At 40.7% G+C, this 23,316-nt stretch overlaps 1 protein-coding gene across 3 annotated transcripts in view; it reads left to right on the forward strand.

Moving 5' to 3' along the window:
- The first annotated feature begins 255 nt into the window (after window positions 1–255).
- Window positions 256–23,316, forward strand: part of VPS13A (vacuolar protein sorting 13 homolog A) — a 150,099-nt gene continuing 127,038 nt past the window's right edge. For 2 of the 3 annotated variants that reach the window (XM_079995964.1, XM_079995965.1), the window contains exons 1-8: window positions 257–398; window positions 3,642–3,685; window positions 6,667–6,709; window positions 9,818–9,913; window positions 10,928–11,029; window positions 13,410–13,516; window positions 17,175–17,234; window positions 18,655–18,714. In XM_079995964.1, the coding sequence (XP_079852090.1) occupies window positions 299–398; window positions 3,642–3,685; window positions 6,667–6,709; window positions 9,818–9,913; window positions 10,928–11,029; window positions 13,410–13,516; window positions 17,175–17,234; window positions 18,655–18,714 (612 nt within the window). In that variant the 5' untranslated portion in view covers window positions 257–298. Of the gene's footprint in view, window positions 399–3,641; window positions 3,686–6,666; window positions 6,710–9,817; window positions 9,914–10,927; window positions 11,030–13,409; window positions 13,517–17,174; window positions 17,235–18,654; window positions 18,715–23,316 lie in introns of all 3 variants that reach the window. The other variant, XM_079995966.1, reaches the window with a different exon arrangement.

The following is a 23,316-nucleotide window of genomic DNA, read 5'->3' on the forward strand; positions in this document are numbered from 1 at the left end:
AGGGGGCGGGAGGCCGCGCGTGCGCGCCGCCGCCGCCGCCGCCAGCCTATCTTTGGCGCTGCCTCGCTGGGCGAAGGGAGAGGCGGGAAGAGAGCGAGCGAGCCCTTCCCTCATGGCCGGCCCTCGGTAGCGCCCCAGCGTCCCCGGTGCGCCTGCGCGGCAGGGCAGGGCCAGTCTGAGGCAGCGGGCGGCGGCGGCGGCGGCGGCGGAGACCTGTGTCCGGGCTCGAGAAGGGTCCGGCGGGCGCGGGGGCTCCTCCGCCTCCCTTGGCGTCCTGAAGGCGGAGCCGCTTCCCAGGATGGTGTTCGAGTCGGTGGTGGTGGACGTTCTGAACCGCTTCCTGGGCGACTATGTGGTGAACCTGGACAGCTCCCAGCTCTCGCTCGGCATCTGGGGAGGTGAGTGAGGGGCGAGGCCGCCCTTGCCCGACCCCTCGCCCTCCAAGGCACGGGCGGAGGCGGCGGCGGCGCTGCTCCTCCTCCTCCTCCTCCTCCTCCCGGGGCCGCCTCTCGGCCGGTGCTGCTGCTGCGTGAGGGAGCCCGGGGCGGCCGCCGCCTCACGCGTCCCACAGGCGGCTGGCTCTGTCTCTCCTGGCCCGCCCGTCTGGCCGGCGCTCCGGCGCGCTCCGGGGCAGCGCCAGGCCCTGTCACGTGCGCGGCTCCTTGGCGCGCCTCGCCCTCCCCAGCTCTTGCTCCCGGGTCCGAAGTTTGGGTGGCCGAGAGCCCTGGCCGCTCCGGGCGCGCGAGGCAGGAGCACCTTACGGGCCAGCTCCTTGCTTCTTTTCCACGCCCTGCCCAGCTCGGTTGGGTCGCGGAAGCAAACAAAAACCCACCCATCGTAACTGCTTTTGCCGCTGGCACTGCACGTTTCTTTCTGTGTATATCTGACCGCTCACTTTGTGGAAGCAAAGCATTCGATATATTTTTGAGCGACAGCGGTAAAAAAAAGTTTCATTTGCATCCATCTGCTCTAATCTCTCTGCAGTTTATTTCATATCCATCCTTTCTGCTTTTCAAGGAACTCAGAGTGGCATTCATAAAGTTCCACCCTGATCATATAAAGAACTGCTTAGTTTCAGCGAGGTTGCAGTACTATTTGCTTTCTTTTTAAAAGTGGAATACTGTACAGTATATGGAAATTGGTGTGTATTTGTATGATCATTCTGCATCATTGTGGTCCCTCATTTTGTGACATTAACCTCTCAGTATTTTTGAGGAGGCAGCTGCCATGCAGGTAGATCCTGCAGGTCTGTAATGTGTATGTATATTTAAAAAGCTGATGTGACTCTATATATTGGCATAACAACAACAACAACAACAACAACATACATTGCATACAATGAGCAGATGGCTCTCAGCCACATGTATCCATTGTGTACATCTCATGTAAAAGGGAACACATGGCTGCTTCAGATGTTGCATGTCTGTAATGTATACTGGCTTTGAAAGCAATAGAAGGAGTTATGTACAAAATGTAGACAAACAGGTTTTCCATCTTGTCAGTGTATTGGCATGGTTCGTTTCAAACAAGCAACACAAAATTCGGTCTAATCTAAGAGCAGGCAAATTCTGCACTAGTGTGAAATAGTGTCACACGTAAACCTAAATCAGAATGGTTACTCAGCAAGACTTGTCTTGAGGTATTAGTACCGGGATCTTCAGTATATAGCTTGCAACTAAGCCAGATGAATCTTGAAAGCTGTGTGTAAAAGTGCTTTTATTTAAAAGTATCTTTAAAGTGTTTAGAGTGAAAATGACTGTTGGGAACTGAAAAAAGATAAACAATTAAAGTAGATAGCTTTGTCTGAACTCTGTAGTTAACAAGAGGACATGCTGTGCCTATGTATAGTAAAGGAAATTCATTTTTTCCTAGATTTAATGTAATGTCTCTTAAACCTTATGTGATATTAACAGTAAAATTAGGAAGTTTGCTTGACAGAGTTAATCTGTACCTTCAATTCCATCCACAGAATTGGCACTATTACTGGTGCCATGTAAGAACCTAATTGTTTAGTATGGAACTCTATTGATATAAAGCAGGTGCCTTCAATATATTATTTTCAGTGCCTGCTAAAAATATTATTGTTTAGTCAAGCCTATCCAGATGCTTAGAAAAGCTGATGTGAGTTTTAATCTGCTTTAGTATTTTAACTTCTTGTCTGTTTTAATTTATTGTATTTTCCCCTGATTTTATGGTGTTTTTGTAAACCGCTTTCAGGTTTACCACAACCAAGTCGTGTATACATAAGTAAGAGTGACAAGGCGGTTCAGTTTGGTTAGCACATTTAATTGGTATAGGACCTGGGCTCATAATGTAAGAGGTAGAGGAGTAAACAAGAAACTGGTCTCAGTTGCACATGCTCTGGTTATATTCTAGACTAGGCTACCATAATGTTCTTCGTGTAGGACTTTCTTTAATAACAGTTCAGAAACTTCAGCTGGTGTAAAATTCAGCCACTAGAAATCTTGTGCAGACTACTTGGTTTGATCAAAATTGAACTAGTTATCTATTTGATTCCAGGTTTAGATTAAAGTGCTGGTGTTGACCTTTAATGATCTGAATGGCAAGAGACAAGTTCTTAGGTCCAAAGATCAGCCTGAGAGGCCATGCAGTCTGGGCTACCATTAAAGTTGATCAGGTTTGCAATATTAGGGCCCTTTTAATGGTGACCCCACACTTGTGGATTTTTCTTCTTTGAGAATTGCACATAGCCTCACATTTGCAGTCTTTAACTGGAACTCAGCCTGATGATGTGGACAAGGTGCTTGCAATAATGCAGCAAACCATTTGTTGCCTCAGCCCTTGTCTGTCATGGCTGTCTATAGTTTCTGAGGGAGTATGACTGGGTGGATCCATGGAACAGTAAATACATCTTTGAGGGAAGGAGAGATCCTGGCTATTTTTAAAGAGTCAATGACTTGACACATCCTGAAAAAGCCTACCCTGGACCCATTCGCTTGTGACAACTACCACCTGGTTTCAAATACCCACTTTCTGGGAAAGGTGATTAAGAGGGTAGTGACACAAGGGTAACCAAATACTCTTGGATGAAACTGATTGTCTTGACCCATTCCAGTTGGGGTTCAGGCCTGGCTACAGGACTGAAATTGCCTTGTTTCCCCTGACCTTAACAAGAGGACAGCAGGAATGTGACCATATTATTCTTACTAGATCTTTCAGTGGCTTTTGATACCACTGACCATGGTATCCTTTTGAATTGACTATGTGAGATGGATATTGGGGGTTGTTGTTTTATAGTGGTTATGATCCTATCTCCAGGGTCAGTTTCAGAGCATAGTGTTAGGTGATTATCTCTCAGTCCTCCAGCAGTTGTGCGGTGTGATGCTGCAGGGTATCATCTATATGAAGATTTTGGTAGCAGTCATTTGGAGCTTTGGGGTGAGGTGTCATCAGTACCTTGCTAATACCCAGCTCTCTGTCTTTGTAACATCAAAATCAGGAGAGGCCATGCAAAACCTGATGCCTGGTCAAGGGCAAGTTAACTGACATTGAATCCTGGGAAGATAGATGTTATGTGGTGGGCAGTTTCTAACTTGGGGTAATTTGTCAGTTGCCTGCTATAAAAGATATATGTTAAAGTAGTTTTCTAATTACAATTATATATATATATTTCATAACAGGAGCTGTAGCACTTAAGAATCTTGAAATAAAAGAAAATGCACTGGTAAGTTCAGAGCAAACAAAACTTTTAACTATGTACTATTGTCAAGTGTTAACTTTGTAGTAGGCATGGGGAACCTGTGGTCCTCCAGATGTTGTTGGATTCCAACTCCCATCATCACCAGCCAGTATGGCCAATGACCAATGATTATAGAGTTGTGGTCCAAGAGCGTATGGAGGACTACAGATCCCCTGTCGCTGTTCTTTAGTAAATGAACCAATACAGTAGAAACTGTGTTGCCATTGGACAGGTAATTTATGCATGTAATTCAAAATCTATTGAGCTTGCTGCCCTTTTTAAGCCTTTTCTATTTCCTGACCTACTGTCTTAGCACCGGACGTGTGTGGCAGAGGGAAATGTAATGTTTTAAGTCTATGCACATTTACTTGAGAAATTTAGCTTGGTGAGACTTAGCTCTGAGTAAACCTACAAAGGATTGATTGAACATAAATTCTCACATTTTTAAAGCTAGCAAAAACACTGGGGTAGTTTGAGACTCAGTCATAATTAGAATAAATCCATAAAATCCATGGAGCTAATATTAGTCATGACTAAGTCCCACTGATTTCAGTGGGTCTACTCGATGCATAACTAAGTCCTGAGCCAACCTGCTCTATAGAACATAATAAATAAAGCAATACAGATAAAACATGAGACCCAGTAATCAATGTAAAACACAGTCAGAATTTTAAATTAGAAATGAAACATCTTCGAACAGATTTCACATGTATTTAAACAAATCTGGGCCCGTCTTTTGCAGCAGCAAAAAGCCAAATGTATATTTTAAACATTTTCCACGTTTAAACTCAATGGATAATCATGCATATGGTTTAGTAAATTCTTTTTACTAAATACATTAAATATATAATGTAAGGTAGTCTTTCTGTAGGGTCATCAACAGAGTGGTCTCTTATTATAGCTTACAGAAAACATTTTGTATCTGCAATTCCAAACTGAAAACACAAAAACATTTCTTAAATTAGCACATCAAAGTTCAATCAAATAAGCATGTAATATGAAATTTAATATTTGCAAAAAGGGACAAAGATCTTTATTTCACGATGCTTGCTAAATTTTGATGAATGTGAGTCATCATTCCTAATATTAGCCTAAGATGGCTGACTACCAGTTTGGAAGCCTTCTCCTGCAGTGTGGAGAAAAAGGATTCATGCCACAAGACGTACAGGACCCCAGCATTGTGACCCTCTATTAAAAAAAGGTGACCACCATTATTGTATCAGCTATAATAAAATCTCCCTGCTGAGTACTGTGGGGAAAGCCTTGCCTATGTACGGTAGTTCTCAGCAGATTACCATCACTTGCTGACAAGATCTATCCAGAGTAAAAATGCAGCTTTAGAGTTCAGCAGTCAACAGTTAACATGATTTTCTCACTGTGCCAGCTGCAGGAGAAGTGTCGAGAGCAGAGATGCCCCTTGTGCATCGCCTTCATAGACCTGACAAAGGCCTGTCAGTTGAAAATGACTTCACACTGCTGAACAAGATAAGATGCCCACCTAAGCTTCACAATATGATTGTGTCCTTCCACAAGAACATGCACAGCACCATCCAGTATGAGGGTTCATTATCAGACTCCTTCCCTATAAAGAAGTGGCGTGAAACTGGGCTGTGTCCTCGCGCCAACTCTCTTTGGCATATTCTTTCCCCTGTTGCTCTCCTATGCCTTCAAGGAGTGATGGGTTCTTATCTGGGAGATACTGTTTGTAGATGATGCAGCTTTGACAGTGCACTCTGAGGAAGCTCTACAGAGACTCATCAACTGTTTTGCCCAAACCTCCATGGAGTTTGGCCTCATCACCAGCAATAAAACTGGATTCCTACAGATTCCAGATAGCACCCACCTGGAACTGTTGCTGTTGCTCTTGGGGAGATTGCCAGAAGAAAACTATTGGGTGGAGGAATGGTTCTCCCATGACACATGGGGAATACCATATTTTTCTCTACGCAGTCATCCTGACAGTAATGTAACATACCATTATAGGAATATAGAAAGCTGCCTTATACTGTCAGACCAATCCTCCATCTAGCTCAGTATTGTCTACACTGATTGACAGTGATTCTTCAGATGGGTCTGCAGGTTCCAGATACTAGTGAAGTAAACTGGGACCTTTGTCATGCAAAACAGATTCTGTACCCCAGAACTACAACCTTCCTTGTGAAAGTTCATAAGTTTCCATTGCCAAGGATGAATCAAAATGAAACTACTTGTTTCTGTAAGTGAAATGGCAATACAGTATATATGAAATAAACATTTGCACAACTGTGCAGAAATTCACTCAGGGACATGCTTGCAGCATGCAGCTGTGTGAAAAAGGCTGGGTAGGGAACCCATGGATATCTGGGTGCTGCTGGACTACAATTCACATCATCCCACACTACTAACCATTCTGTCTGGGGCTGATGAGAAAGTCCAACAATATCTGCGGGGCCACAGGTTTGCCAGCTCTGATTTATGGAGTCTAAAGTGAACACTGGCATTATAAAGGGGAACAGAACAAGAAATCTCTGACTTCCTAACGCTTCACAGAATGAACATCATTAGAGTAAATAAGCAGAACGGTTTGTGCATAGGCACCATATGTGTGATCTAGACCCTGTTAACATGACCAAGAATCCAGCTTTTTTCAAGGTCCCCAGTCATGCATGGAGAGTCTGTGCATGGACAGACAATATACACGTGAGTTCTGTGAATTATGCTGAATGAGTGTAGTCCAGTGACAATGGGCACAATCCCACTTATTTTGTTTTCGTTAATTCTGTGTTGTCACATCGTAACCAGGCTCTTGGGCTCACAATATTTGACCAACGTAGTTGGTACCAGAAAGTTGTCTCACTTGCTGCATGATATTTAATTAATTATCTTCCAAGCTGAAAAGCAGTAAAATATATGTGTATGGTTTGTACTGTTAAAATAACTAATTTTGTTGCTGAAATAACTTTTTTTTTTTTAAATTATCTTTACAGTATCAGTTTGATGTACCATTTAAAGTTAAGGCAGGGCATATCGGTAAGTTGAATTCTATCATATTTTGCTGCAATAAACAATTATTATATTTAAAATTGTCAACTTGGAGTTGAGTTGATTTTAGTTTGTTATTCAATTTTATTGACCTGTATTTGGATAAGCAGTTAATTGTTGACTTATTAGATTTTGATATATTTAGGATTTGAACATTTACTATGCAATACCATGCCTGGGACACGGGTGGGCGCTGTGGGCTAAACCACAAAGCCTAGGACTTGCCGATCAGAAGGTCAGCGGTTCGACGGGGTGAGCTCCCGTTGCTCGGTCCCTGCTCCTGCCAACCTAGCAGTTTGAAAGCACATCAAAGTGCAAGTAGATAAATAGGTACTGCTCCGGTGGGAAGGTAAACGGTGTTTCTGTGCTCTGCTCTGGTTCGCCAGAAGCGGCTTAGTCATGCTGGCCACATGACCCGGAAGCTGTACGTTGTCTCTTGGCCAATAAAGCTAGATGAGTGCCGCAACTCCAGAGTCGACCACAACTGGACCTAATGGTCAGGGTCCCTTTTTACCATGCATGTTTACTTGGAAGTAAATCCTATTGACTTTAGTAGGACTTTATCTCAGATAAATGGAATGGAGGTACGCAGTCTTAGTTGAATGTGCCCCTAATTAAAGAGGAAACAGATTAAAAAAGTAAGAAATGATTGTTCTTAACACAAGTTCTTATAAAAACAGTAGATGCCAGATGTCATCTTATAGACAAAGCATTCCACCTTCTCTTGCACACAGAAAGCATGTTTTTCATTCACATGCAAATTTTATGCATATTTAATCAACTAAAATCCATATGATTAATTGGTTTACTCTGTAATCTTACTCCAGTTTACCTGGAAATAGGCTCATTGAACGGATTAGAACAGGGTTAGGGTACCTCTGGCTCACAGGCCAAATTTGGCCTGCCAGGCCATTTAAACCATGCATACCTGCCCTACATCTGATGTCATATGTGAAGTCCTGTATGATAGCGAGGCAGCTGGATTGGCTACTGCTACAGACACCAGGATTGAACTCCTGCTGCATCAGTTTATATGCAGGGAGTTCATTCCTGATTGGTTCAGGTGCACTAGTGAGTTTCCTGTGGGGAACTCGCTGGTACACTTGAACCCTGCAGAAAGGAATGAACTCTGTGCATCAGCTGATGTGGCAGGAATCCAGTTGTACTTGGTTTCTGTCGCCTTCCATCCTCATGGGCAGCTTGAACAGGTGGGTGGGACAACCTACCTGACAGTCACCTGAAGTCTCTTTATGATGTCAGATGATTGACAGGTGGGTGGTCTCCCCAGTGTTCAAAGTTGCCATTTGGGGTGGGGGTGGGGAGATAAAGATTTCACTCATGAAGCCATTAAGGTCCCCCTTCCCCTGGCAAAAAAAAAAAAAATATGAGTAAATATTTATTTATTTTGTTTAAAGCATTTGTATACTGCTTTTAAACTGACAATGCACCCAGAATGAGTTACAGAAAAAAACACACCAACAAATACAGTTCCTTCTCTTGGGCAGCAATATACAAGGAAGAACTGAGGAGGACAGAGGAGGAAAAAAGGAAATCCAGGCACCATTTCTTAATATTGGAGTTCTTATAACTACTTGTGAGGCTCTGTAGCATGATAGAATATGTAAATCTAAATATTGATAGGATTGCATTGTAAGACTTCCTTATTTTGGTGTCAGCTCTACAAATAATTATTGAATAGCATTTTAATATGCAGTGTAGTTTTATTTGTTGTGGACTACTAAATGTCCCATTTTCATACAATTTCATTGTAGGTTAAGCATTCAGTTATTTTTGTTCATTAAATGTTGCTTTTCATTGATAGGTTATAAAGAACCCCGAATTTCCCAATTAATACAGCTTTGGACCTAAAAGTATATATATACATAAACATGAGAAAGTGCACATTTCATTTTAAAATAGCTATTTTCTTACTTCCAGAATAATTTGACCTTTTTGGGCAACTTGCAGTACATGTGGAAGCTGCCCAGAGTGGCTGGGCAAATATTATTATTATTATTATTATTATTATTATTATTATTATTATTATTATATTTTTGGAGAATCCTATCAGATAATGTTTGCTTTAAAAAAAATCAGAGCTGTTTGGTTTCCAGTATGATTAAAGCAGCTTTAGACTGTGGCTTTTTATCTTTTACAAACCTAATTAGAACATGAATATTAATCTTTTTAGACTTCTGACTATGAAATGGTGATTCAGACTTTGTGTCTGCAGTGGGAAGACTGTGGGGTGATAGAAGTGTGAAGGAAGGAATGATGCAACCTGTAGGAACTTCATTAGACAGGGCAAACATTTATTTGCACAACTTCTTTGCATTCAGAAGCACCATCCAGTCTACTGAGTGAAACAGGATGAATAAAAATAGTGGGTGATGTGAACCATCTGTGTGACATGCTAGTGACATGACAGATGAGATCTGGGTTGTACGACTTGACCCTTAGGATTCCTTAAGGCAAGGATGGGGAATCTTTTTCTCTCCACTAGTCAGTTCATTATAATGACCTGTCTTGCAGACCAAAATTGACATGTGGGTAGGGCCACCCACTTGTTAGTCAAATGACATCATCAGTGATCTCAGATGATTTTTCTGTAGTCAGGGACATCAAAGCACTTCACAGACAGCAGGACCCTACTAAGTGATTTCCCCGTTTTGTTTTAGTACTGTATCCCTACACCCCTTATATGATGACAGGTGTAGGGCAGGTGGGTGTGACTTGACCAAAATGACTCTGCGGGCCAGTTGGGGAAGCTTGGTGAGCCAGGTTTGGTCTGTGAATCAGAGGTTTTCCACAGCTGCCTTAAGGCGACTGTTAACACTCAGCCCTTGCTGTTTTCTTTTTTTAAAGAGTCAACTTCAAGTTATGTTGTTAGTGTTAATGTGTAGTGAGGCCCTGATTGTGTAAAGCATTCTAATAGTAGGATGTTATATTCCTTGGTTTAAATATGCATTTGGAGATGTTGTATTGGCTTAACAAGTGACCAGAAACAGGGTTAATTTTGTTTATAAAAATAATTACATATGATTAAACATAATACAAATATTTGCAGTAACAGTATATGTTCCTTTGTATTCATAGGTCAACTGAATTTGCAAATTCCATGGAAAAATCTTTATACTCAACCAGTTGAAGCTGTTTTAGATGAAGTTTTCTTACTTATTGTGCCTACAGCCAGTAAGTAGATTTGTTTCTTTATGTAACTCGGTAAGATAAAATCATGTTTATGTGATTGAATTTCTTTTTGTTTTTTTTCATGCAATAGTTTTAGTCAGTATGACCTATATATCAGATATTACCATGTTTTGACAAAACAAATCTTCCCCAGTGAGTTGAAAATGCTGCCAGCCTTCCGAAGTTACCAGCCAACAATTTGCCTGGTAATGTTCGGTGTTGTCAAGTGTCTAGGGTCCATTACTAATGCCTGAGCTACCTTACTATGCCTAGCTATATGGTTCGTTAAAGATCAGGTTCCACCCCTGTCCAGCTCTATGGAGTGGTTCTTCCTTACTCTGGTATGATCACTGATTATAGGAGCTGCCAGTGTCTGTGTACTAAGAGCATTAGGATAGGTTTGCAACTAGGAGTAGCTGGCAGGGAGGGGCATCTTTCCTCTTTAACCATGACTAGTAACCTTGGCTAAAGCTTGTGGTTAAGCAAGAAAGGCCTTAATCATGAGGCAACATATTACGTTTAATCTTAACGGCTTTACTTACTTCAAAAGCCTGGTGAAGAGCAAAGCAGCTGCAATCTCCTCAGGATCCAGCATGTTCAGGCTAAGCCCTTAGTGCAGTATGCAAATTGAGCCATTGTTGGACTCTAATTCTTATCAGCCCCAGCTAGCATGGCCAGTGATAAGGAGTGAAGGGGGTTGTAGTACAACAACGTATGGAGGGCCACAGGTTCCCCAAACGTGTTTTACCATTGCATGCAGACACAGGAATGACTTTTAAGTAGCTTTTCCAAAGTCACAATCCTCATTAAAAATGAAGCACAAACACAGGATAGGACGAAATTTGAAGTTACTTTGTGATTGAGAAATTCTATTAAACTGGATTCAGCACTAATATGTGAAAATGTCTTAAATCTTATAGCTTCAATTTGTTTAATAAATTATTTGCCTGTTTCATCACAACTTGTCTTTATTGTGATCTTAAAAATGTGATGTACTGTATTCATCCATTTTGTCAGGTATTAAATATGATGCAGAAAAAGAACTAAAGCAACAACTAGAAGCAAAGCAGAGAGAACTTCAAAGAATAGAAGATGCAAAGCAAAAGATCGCTGACATAAGTAAGGAAAAAGAAAATACCAATTTTTATTTGGGGGAGTAAGGTAAAAGGTAAAGGTACCCCTGCCCGTATGGGCCAGTCGTGTCCGACTCTAGGGTTGTGTGCCCATCTCACTTAAGAGGCCGGGGGCCAGCGCTGTCCGGAGACACTTCCGGGTCACGTGGTCAGCGTAACGAGGCTGCTCCGGCGAACCGGCACCAGCGCAGCACACGGAAATGCCGTTTACCTTCCCGCTATAAAGCGGTACCTATTTATCTACTTGCACTTAGGGTGCTTTCGAACTGCTAGGTGGGCAGGAGCTGGGACCGAAAGACGGGAGCTCACCCCGCCACGGGGATTTGAACCGCCGACCATACGATCGGCAAGTCCTAGGCATTGAGGTTTTACCCACAGCGCCACCCGCGTCCCTATTTGTGGGAGTAGAAGTTGCCAAACATCTAAAGCTGCAATTCTGTACCCACTCACCTGGAAGAAAGTCCCATTGATGGGACACAAATAGTCCAATTTTTGATGATTTTCTTTACCTCATGTTGTCAAATTTTCTTAAAATTTTGTACACTTGTTGAACAATTGGAACTAAGTTTAAATCTAAAAATTTAATATTTTATCTCATCCTGTTTTCGTGTTATGAGAGTTTTAAATTTCAAAAAAAAAAATTGACAATTTTGGCCTTGCTGGACTAGCCTGACTAGCTTTCCAAATACCTTTTAATTGAATATCTTTTTAAAGATATGCCTGAAGTAATTGATAATATGGTGTGAAGTCTTGTTTATTGTGTTACATTTTACTCCAGGAAGACCTATTTATCCTAAACAGAACAATGTACAATACAGTAGCACCTTGACTTACGTTACCTTCGGGTAACATAAACTTTGGGTTGCGAAAGCGGCAAACCCGGAAGTGTTTTGCCTCGCGCGCATGTGCAGAAGCACTCTACCATGCCACACGCATGTGCAGAAGCAGTCTGTCCGGTTGCGGAAACCTTGGGATCTGACTGTGTGTGTGTGTGTGTATATATATATATATATATATATATATATATATCAGTCAATGTGATCCCATTGAGATCCCAAGATGAAATTTTGCAAGAAGCTCATAGAAATATGAAATAATACATTTTTGGGGAGATCATATTGATGTTTTAAATCACTTTCTAAAATTTTAAATTATGTAAATTAACTTTGAAATTTAAAGTAAGTTCTTCATGTGCCATGTCATATTAAAGCCCATGAAGTTCTGAAGAGATTGGTATATTTAGTTTGGAAATATCTCAGTTCTGGGCTGAGTGTTTAAGGTTTTTGTGTAGTCCGGCAAGCCCAAAATTGTCATTTAAAAAAAAATTCCAACTCTCATAACTCAAAACGGAATGAGATAAAAAATTAAAAACAGAGATCTGGGACCTTCTCTTATACTACTTTTAGGAAAGTGAAAATGAAAGTAATGTAAAATGGTAAGGTGAAAGTCCTTGGATCACTTGACATGGAATGACCCATGGAACCTGTCAGTTTCATGGGCATATTTCTCCTTCTGCATTCATCAAAATTCTATGTAGGTTTTGTGGTATACCATGCTGAGAAGGTAGAGGTTGAGTACCTGGATGCTCTTAAACAGTTCAGTAGTATAGACACTATCTGGCACCTTTGTCATACTATGACCACTCTGGTTCAAATGTGGGAGGTAGTGGGGAAAGTATGCTTTTTATTCCTAAAAGGGCAGCAACCTAAATATCCTAGATCCAGCTCTACTACATTTGCTTTCTTACGCAGTTTTAACATGTGCACAGCCATTACTGTGAATTGCAATTGCTTTTCACTGGGTGAGCTATTCAACAGTGTGTTTCTACAGGGTGAGTCCTTTAAAAGAGGCCCCCCTGGATACAGAGTACACATGTTCCACGGGGCCTCTTTTAAAAGACTCACCCTGTATAATTGGAAGTGGTAGAACAAAGGTAACCAATGTTACACCTTCAAACATTTTGGTCTATAACTCCCTTTAGTCCCAGTCAGAGGAGCCAAGTTGAGAGGAGTTGCAGAAGGGCGGGGGGTGTTGTTGTTGTTGTTGTATATGACAGGCATGGAATTATTTATTCCTGACTTAAACAATAAGGAGGCACCCAACAGAACAACAACAAGAAGAGCCCAAATCACACCTGCAATTTAATGTCCTAATATTACTCCTATTAGGTCTCTGGTTAAAAATGTATTGAATTTAAGTACATCAATTTGCTAATCAGTCAACATTGGTTAAGTCTCTGTAGAGAATATCCAATGTTAGCCATACTCAAAGTAGACCAATGTGTATTGATTTCAATGGGTACACTGAGTATCACCACTCCTAATGCTTAATCATACTAGGTATTCATTAGTTGTGCTTTAATTTAGATAAACCAGAAGAGAGGCAAGACACTTTCATAGAAAAACTAATTACTCAGGTCATCAAAAATCTCCAGCTGAAAATTTCTAACATCCATATTCGCTATGAGGATGATGTAAGTATTTGTGTATGGAATATGTATAAATAATTCAAGATGTGGTTACAGATAATTTGTTATCAGACTTGCAAGCCTACAAAGAAACTGAACATTGCACTGCTGCAGGGAATGACAGTTAGCTTACTGCATGTGACTGTGCATGACTGCAGTTTGAAGCTCTCTGGGAGAGGTCAAAATAGTATGTTAATTTTTTATGCTTTGGGATATTTGGAGGAGAAAAAGCATGAAGCTGCTCTATTAATCTATTATTTTTGCTAGGCACTGTTCCCAAATCAAAATAGATAAGGCCCAGTCATCATATTATGAGCCAGTTTGTGGATGGAACTGGAAAATGAACTATAAACAACAGCCTTGCTGTCTGTGGCAAGTGGATCAGGCCCAAAACACACATTTTAGGAATTTTTTTTGCAAAAGGGATTGTAAGGATACCTGGATGAAAAACCAGACCACAATCTTGGATCTTCATTTGCAAGGACAAATAACTAGACCAAAAATGAATGTTAAAAGCTTTATTATCTAAAAATATTTACACAGCAAGATGTTCTTTTCTCTTGTGGAGCTTGATCCTGTGGAAAAAGGAAATAGAAGTTGGAGTGAAGATATTGCCCTACATAGTACACAAATGCGAAAATACACAGAGGATAGAGTATACTCACACATACACATATACCACGGACCCAGGCTAAGAATCATGTAACAAGCAATAACAGGAAAAAGGTGAGGCCTGCAGATACCTGTTGCATCTTCAGATTTCTGCTTCTTTTAAGTCTTCTCTTAAATTGCCATCCTTTCATTCAGTTGCAATCCATTTCCCATTTGGCTTCTTCCAATTGTCCTTCTTGGAATTGGTCTTCCCAGTTCCAACAAAATAAAAAAATTCCTTCCAGTAGCACCTTAAAGACCAACTAAGTTAGTTGGTCTTTAAGGTGCTACTGGAAGGAATTTTTTTATTTTATTTTGACTATGGCAGACCAACACGGCTACCTATCTGTAACTTCTCAGTTCCACTTGGTCTTCTCTACCATTGGCTTCTCCACCCCATATTCCCTTCTTGGGGTTGGTATTGAGAGGAAACTCTTTTTATAGTCACATGTTGCAGCAAACAAACATTTCCCCCCATAAAAATCCAGAAATCCAGTTGGCTTGTGTGAACATAATTCTTCTTTGCCAATATCCAGGTCTGAATTATTTCAGTACAGTGGACCCTCTGGATATGGATTTAATTTGTTCCGGGGGTCCGTGCGCACCCCGAAAAATCTGTAACCAGAGGCGCCGCTTCTGTGCATGCGTGAGCGGCGGAACCCGGAAAAATGCTTCTGGGTTTGCCGCTTTCGCAACCCAAAGATTACATGTCCAGAGAGGTATGTAACCCGAAGGTCCACTGTATTGTCCTTTCCACACACACAGGAACTTTTCCTAATGTAGCCAAAAGGCTAGGTTGCTGACATCACAAGCATTGCCAGCTTGCTCATCTGCTAGGTTACACCTGCTTCTTTGCTTCTTAGCTCCCATGTGAGCACACACAAACACACACACAAATGTAACTGTTCTGTTCCGGTTGCTATGTAGCCACTAAGAACTGAGCTATTTCTTAGAGTAGAGCTTTCCAAACTGTATGTTGCAACACATTAGTGTTTGGGCTGCAGTTTGTAGGTATGTTGCCAAAACACTCCCTGCACTTCTCCCAGGGTTGGAAAGGGGTTAGTTTAACAGCGGATTTGCTGTTAAAACTGAATTACTCTGTCATGAAATGATGTATGTCTAAAAAGTGTGTCACCATCATGAAAAGTTTGGAAAGCTCTGTTTTAGAGCTTATCTGTTTTTCCCAGAAGTAACTAAAACATCGAACATTTTCTTGCAAAAGTTAAACTTTTAACTAGGTTACAAACATCTTTACAAATAATTAAAGAATAGCATAGAATTTGAGATGTTTCATACCTGTTTATAAAAGCATCTAAAAGCATATTATGTAGTAAAGAATGTCCTCTTGCTGTGCTTAGAAGCTACAGTTTGCAGTAGTTTTAGTGGGATGATCAGAATCAGGCCCCACTGATCTTTTAGTTTTTCATTTTTCATTATCGTTTTATTACCCTGCAGACATAAGACTCCCCCCTCTCCCGAGCACTCCATGTTTGTCTTTTGCAGCAAATGTAGCATCCTGTAGTCAATGAAAGCTTAACATTCTTTCAGGGGTGGTCTCATTCCTTTTTTTATCTTTACTTTTCCAACATTTACTTGACTCTGACTTAAACATTTTTGCTAATTTACTTGGTGTCAGGTACCATCTGCAGATCATTTCCATGTAATTTCCTTTTTAATTTACTGGCTGTGACCCACATCTCTCACCCAACAGATCATTGTTGATTTTACCATTTCATCCTTTGTTTCCCATTCCAACAGTAATTTATACATCTTAGATATTAATTTATCACTATTTTCTATCAGATACTTTGCAAAATGTGAATTCTGATCAATGAAACCACATTTTTTACCAGCTTTGAGCGTTTCATTTAATTGATGTTATTGTACCCAGTCTGTCACCTGGGTACCAACATCTTCAAATTTCTTCAATTTGGCTTCTTGCTCCATAAAGTCCAAAAGTTCCTTATATGCTGTCCATCTCCTTCCCAGGTTAAGTTTTTTTGTGAGATTGCGTCAATTGGAGAAAGCCATAAAGGTGTTTTTCTCTCTAGCAGGTTTTTATACTTCTTCCAAATTCTCTGTATATTTTTCCTAATGACATTCTTTTTAAAAAATGTATTTACCTTTACCATATCACAAACATGCATTCCAGCCAAAATTCATACCATAACCCTCCAGATCCAATAACTGAGTTTTTTCCAACATTATCCACTCTTTTAACCAACACAAACATGCTGCTTCATAATATAAATTAAAATCTGGCAATGTGAAGCCCCCTCTTTTTTAGCATCTATTAATATTTTATATTTTATTCTGGGTTTCTTCCCTTGCCAGATAAATCTAGAAATATCCTTCTGCCATTCTTTAAAGCAGTCTGTATTGTTAATTATTGGAGCGGTTTGAAATAAAAACAACATCTTAGGTAAAATGTTCATTTTTATGGCTGAAATCCTTCCCAGCATAGATTCTCCCCTATATTTCCAGGTCCTTAAAAAACTTCTTTCCATATTTTAACATAATTATCTTTAAATATATTGGGGGTTTTAGTTGTTAGCCATAATCCTAAATACTTCACCTTTTTATTCATTTTCCACCCACTCAATGATTCTAAATCCTTTTTTGCTTACACATCCATTTTTTTAACCAACATCTTAGTTTTCAATTTATTTATCTTACATCCTGCTACTTTATCAAAATTATTTATTTCTTCAGTCACTTTGGGTATACTACTCCCTGGTTCCTCTAATGTAAGAACTACATCATCTGCAAATGCCTTCAATTTATATGTTTGACATTCTACTCTCACATGTTTTATATTTGCATTTGCTCTTATTCTTCCTGCTAGTACTTCAGTACTAAAACAAACAATAGAGGTGATAGTGGGCATCTTTGCCTTGTGCCCTTGGAAATCTGTTTTGTTTTATTAGATAAATAGTCACAAATCTTAACGTTATCTTATCCAAGTTGCAAATCGTGTCTGTTTTGGTGAATAACCTTTTTTGTTTATTTTCAGATTACAAATAAAGATATTCCGTTGTCATTTGGTGTCTCCCTTCAAAATCTTAGTTTACAGGTACATAACTTTCAACTACTGCTGCATAACCCTATTTTTATTTTTTAAATCATGTTCTACACTCAAAGGTAGATTTTTTTGAACATGCAATAATGATTAAATTTGCAATTTAAATTCTTCAGAAAATGGAATGTTATAACAAATGGTAAAACCCACTGTTAATACAAATATTTTGGTTTTTGGTGGTTCCCCTTAGGAAATACATTTTTATAGCTTTGGGGCAATCATACAATGCTGTTTTGAAAAGATATCATAATGGAATGGGCTTGTCTAGGGAGTGGAAGAACTGTGGTGTTACTCACCAGGGATTTCACAGATAGCAGTAGCCAAATGGAGACTGAGACACCTGCTGGCCACATTCTGCTAAAATAGATGGGGCAAGAGGAAGAAGAGGGTGAAGCAGCTAATGTAAATTTTACCTTTGTACACTAGACTTGTTCCATGCACAGTTACATAGTTGTCTCTATATGATAGCCGGGCAGGAGATTGTCCTACCTTACAAAAACATTCATGGAAGGCGCAAAGCAGTCCCAGTAAGGCTGTAGCATGGAGAGAGTCCCAAGGGTGAGCTAAAGGAGACTGGAGGGCCACATTCAGTCCCTGGCCTAAGGTTTCCCACCTCTGCACTCAACTATGGTTTAGCAAGATGTGAATGAGCATTGCTTTCTTTTTGACTCTCATGCCCCCCCATACAGTCAGGAGGACAAGTTTGGAAGGTTTTGCTTCCACTTTCAGTTAACCATAGCTTGCTGTCTCACCGACTGATGAAGTGTAATTCGCATTAACTATGGTTAGTCTAAAATAAGCCAATTTCAAACCATGGTTTTTGAAGCTGACTTGTTTTTATCTAACCATAATGAATGCTTATCACAGTTTGTCAGCTTGGGTGACATGATAAGCTGTGGCTTATCAAAAGTAGAAGCTTTGCAAACTCATCTTTGGTAGTGCAGGAGGGGAGAGCGGAACACTTCATCAAGAACTGGACCAGACTCTGTTCATAGAATCATAGAACTGTAGAGTTGGAAGGAACCACAGAGTTCATCTAATCCAACCCCCTGCAATGCACATAGCTGTCAACGTTTCCCTTTTTTTAAGGGAAATTCCCTTATTCCGAATAGGATTCCTCGCAAGTAAAGGGAAAAGTTGACAGCTATGCATCACAGCAGTGTTCACATCACAAAGTTCAGTGTGATGTGATGCAACTGATAAGCCTACTAGCCTGTTAGGTGGCCAGGGAGGGGGAAGTACATTTTCTAAAAAAATTAATATTGTGCTTTATTGTAGGGAAATTTTTCAAGCTCAGTTGATCTTTGTACAGTATTAGCCATGTGATGTTTTTTAATGTGTTTATACTAAAAATAAAATTCAAGAGATAATTTTGTAGTACTTCTTTCATAATAACTTCCTGTTTGTCTTCTAGACTTCAGATCAAAACTGGAATCCATGTATACAGGATGCATCTACTAAATTGTTTTATAAGGTAAGTCTTAGCTTGGAATGCTTCCTGTATAAACGTGTGTTCAGAATGTAATATAAATAGCATATTGCATATTGCAGCTGCATATTGCATATTGCAGTTGCATATTGACAACCTTTCTAAATGCAAATCAGTTGCTGTGTGGCAAATCATATTTTATTGCAATACAAGCTTTCCATAAACACTTCTGAACTTATCTGAAGAAGTGTGCATGCACACGAAAGCTCATACCAATAACAAACTTAGTTGGTCTCTAAGGTGCTACTGGAAGGAAATTTTTAATTTTGTTTTGACTACTGCAGACCAACATGGCTACCTACCTGTAACTATAAACACTTCTGTTACTTGCATTTCAAATTTTCAGTAGCTATTGTTTTGTTTTTCTTATCCTGTCTGTTGTATTGCATACTGGTAATCTTAAACTGGTAAACGGCGTTTCCGTGTGTTGCTCTGGTGCCGGTTTGCCAGAGCAGCTTCGTCACGCTGGCCACGTGACCCGGAAGTGTCTGCGGACAGCGCTGGCTCCCAGCCTCTAGAGTGAGATGAGCGCACAACCCTAGAGTCTATCAAGACTGGCCCGTACGGGCAGGGGTACCTTTGTCGTTGTTTAGTCGTTTAGTTGTGTCCGACTCTTCGTGACCCCATGGACCAGAGCACGCCAGGCATTTCTGTCTTCCACTGCCTCCCGCAGTTTGGTCAAACTCATGCTGGTAGCTTCGAGAACACTATCCAACCATCTCGTCCTCTGTCGTCCCCTTCTCCTTGTGCCCTCCATCTTTCCCAACATCAGGGTCTTTTCCAGGGAGTCTTCTCTTCTCATGAGGTGGCCAAAGTATTGGAGTCTCAGCTTCAGGATCTGTCCTTCCAGTGAGCACTCAGGGCTGATTTCCTTCAGAATGGAGAGGTTGGATCTTCTTGCAGTCCATGGGACTCTCAAGAGTCTCCTCCAGCACCATAATTCAAAAGCATCAATTCTTCGGCGATCAGCCTTCTTTATGGTCCAGCTTTCACTTCCATACATCACTACTGGGAAAACCATAGCTTTTACTATACGGACCTTTGTTGGCAAGGTGATGTCTCTGCTTTTTAAGACGCTGTCTAGGTTTGCCATCGCCTTCCTCCCAAGAAGCAGGCGTCTTTTAATTTCGTGGCTGCTGTCACCATCTGCAGTGATCATGGAGCCCAAGAAAGTAAAATCTCTCACTGCCTCCATTTCTTCCCCTTCTATTTGCCAGGAGGTGATGGGACCAGTGGCCATGATCTTCGTTTTTTGATATTGAGCTTCAGACCATATTTTGCGCTCTCCTCTTTCACCTTCATTAAAAGGTTCTTTAATTCCTCCTCACTTTCTGCCATCAAGGTTGTGTCATCTGCATATCTGAGGTTGTTGATATTTCTTCCGGCAATCTTAATTCCTGCTAGGGATTCATCCAGCCCAGCCTTTCGCATGATGAATTCTGCATATAAGTTAAATAAGCAGGGAGACAATATACAGCCTTGTTGTACTCCTTTCCCAATGTTGAACCAATCAGTTGTTCCATATCCAGTTCTAACTGTAGCTTCTTGTCCCACATAGAGATTTCTCAGGAGACAGATGAGGTGATCAGGCACTCCCATTTCTTTAAGAACTTGCCATAGTTTGCTGTGGTTGACACAGTCAAAGGCTTTTGCATGGTCAATGAAGCAGAAGTAGATGTCTTTCTGGAACTCTCTAGCTTTCTCCATAATCCAGCGCATGTTTGCAATTTGGTCTCTGGTTCCTCTGCCCTTTCGAAATCCAGCTTGCACTTCTGGGAGTTCTCGGTCCACATACTGCTTAAGCCTTCCTTGTAGAATTTTAAGCATAACCTTGCTAGCGTGTGAAATGAGTGCAATTGTGCGGTAGTTGGAGCATTCTTTGGCACTGCCCTTTTTTGGGATTGGGATGTAGACTGATCTTCTCCAATCCTCTGGCCACTGCTGAGTTTTCCAAACTTGCTGGCATATTGAGTGTAGCACCTTAACAGCATCATCTTTTAAAATTTTAAATAGTTCAGCTGGAATACCATCACTTCCACTGGCCTTGTTATTTGCAGTGCTTTCTAAGGCCCGTTTGACTTCATTCTCCAGGATGTCTGGCTCAAGGTCAGCAACCACACTAGCTGGGGTGTACAAGCCATCCATATCTTTCTGGTATAATTCTTCTGTGTATTCTTGCCACCTCTTCTTGATGTCTTCTGCTTCTGTTAGGTCCTTACCATTTCTGTCCTTTATTATGGTAATCTTTGTACGAAATGTTCCTTTCATATCTCCAATTTTCTTGAACAGATCTCTGGTTTTTCCCATTCTGTTGTTTTCCTCTATTTCTTTGCATTGCTCGTTTAAGAAGGCCTTCTTGTCTCTCCTTGCTATTTTTTGGAAATCTGAATTCAATTTCCTGTATCTTTCACTATCTCCCTCGCATTTTGCTTGTTTTCTCTCTCCCGCTATTTGTAAGGCCTCATTGGACAGCCACTTTGCTTTCTTGCATTTCTTTTTCATTGGGATGGTTTTCGTTGCTGCCTCCTGTATAATGTTGCGAGCCTCCATCCATAGTTCTTCAGGCACTCTGTCCAGCAAATCTAAATCCTTAAACCTGTTCCTCACTTCCACTGTGTATTCATAAGGGATTTGGTTTAGATTGTATCTTACCGGCCCAGTGGTTTTTCATACTTTCTTCAGTTTGAGCTTGAATTTTGCTATAAGAAGGTGATGATCGGAGCCACAGTCAGCTCCAGTTCTTGTTTTTGCTGACTGTATAGAGCTTCTTCATCTTTGGCTGCAGAGAATATAATCAATCTGATTTCGATGCTGCCCATCTGGTGATGTCCATGTGTAGAGTCGTCTCCTGTGTTGTTGGAAAAGAGTGTTTGTGATGACCAGCTTGTTCTCTTCACAGAACTCTATTAGCCTTTGCCCTGCTTCGTTTTGATCTCCAAGGCCAAACTTGCCAGTTGTTCCTTTTATCTCTTGATTCCCTACTTTAGCATTCCAGTCCCCTATAATGAGAAGAACATCCTTCTTTGGTGTCACTTCTATAAGGTCTTGTAAGTCTTCATAAAATTGGTCCATTTCAGTTTCTTCAGCACCAGTAGTTGGTGTATAAACTTGGATTACTGTGATGTTAAAAGGTCTGCCTTGGATTTGTATCGAGATCATTCTATCATTTTTGAGATTGCATCCCAGTACAGCTTTCGCCACTCTTTTGTTGACTATGAGGGCCACTCCATTTCTTTTACGGGTTTCTTGCCCACAGTAGTAGATATGATAGTCATCCGAACTGAATTCGCCCATTCCTGTCCATTTTAGTTCACTGATGCCCAGGATGTCAATATTTATTCTTGCCATCTCATTTTTGACCACATCCAACTTACCCAGGTTCATGGTTCTTACATTCCAGGTTCCTATGCAATATTTTTCTTTACAGCATTGGACTTTACTTTCGCTTCCAAGCATATCCGCAACTGAGCATCCTTTCGGCTTTGGCCCAGCCGCTTCATCAGCTCTGGATCTACTTGTACTTGTCCTCCACTCTTCCCCATTAGCATGTTGAACGCCTTCTGACCTGAGGGGCTCATCTTCCAGCGTCATAACTTTTATATGCCTGTTGTCTTTGTCCATGGAGTTTTCTTGGCAGGGATACTGGAGTGGCTTGCCAGTTCCTCCTCCAGGTGGATCACTCTCCACTATGACCTGTTCATCTTGGGTGCCCTGCTCGGCATAGTTCATAGCTTCTCTGAGTTATTCAAGCCCCTTCGCCACGGCAAGGCAGTGATCCATGAAGGGGATCATTTTTACCTAATCTTAAATTACCAAAAGGCAAGCATAAAGTTTATTTGCATTGGTTGGAATCCATTTGCTCATTGGGTATGATCTCAACACTCTGCCCTGATATCGACTGCTTTGGCTTAATCCATTTTTATTTACCCCTGCTTAAATTTAACAGCCATTTCCCCCCTCACATAATTGTAAATTCCCAAAAATCAAGCATAAAGTGTTTCCTGTAGGTTAGATGTTTTACATATGACTTCTTAAAACCATTAAATTTTGGAAGGAGTTAAGGTGCAACCAGACTGGCTGGTTTTGTGGCCACTTAAAGATATTTTAGAAGGGTTTTTAATGTAATTTATGTTAGAGGTCAGTGATGGACTGATTGTGGGTAAACAAGCTGAGATATACTCCAGATGAGATGGAGGTTTTGTTGATTCAGTGAATGGCCCATCAAGGAATAAGTGTTTAACCTATTCTATATGTTGAAGGCAAATCTTTTGCATGCCTTGGTTACATCCAGATTAAGATACTGCTGTACAGTCTTTGTTGGGGCAAATATCTGGAAAGTTCAGTTGTTGCAAGGTTGTTGTTGTTATTTGTTTGTTAGTTATTTTATTTACAGCTGAATGCCAAACTGAGCTTCTAAGTAGTTTAAAAGTATAAAAACAATCCCACCACACAGTGTTAAAAGCTGAGATATGAAAGCTAGGAGCTAAATGGCACCTTAAACCTAGGTTATGGGCAGTGCTTTTTTTCTGGGGGTATGCAGGGGTACGCATACCCCTAAGCATTTTGTAAATCTAAGTTTGGCCTCAT

This window comes from Podarcis cretensis (genome assembly GCF_951804945.1).
Source record: "Podarcis cretensis genome assembly, chromosome: 11".
Lineage (NCBI taxonomy): Eukaryota > Metazoa > Chordata > Lepidosauria > Squamata > Lacertidae > Podarcis > Podarcis cretensis.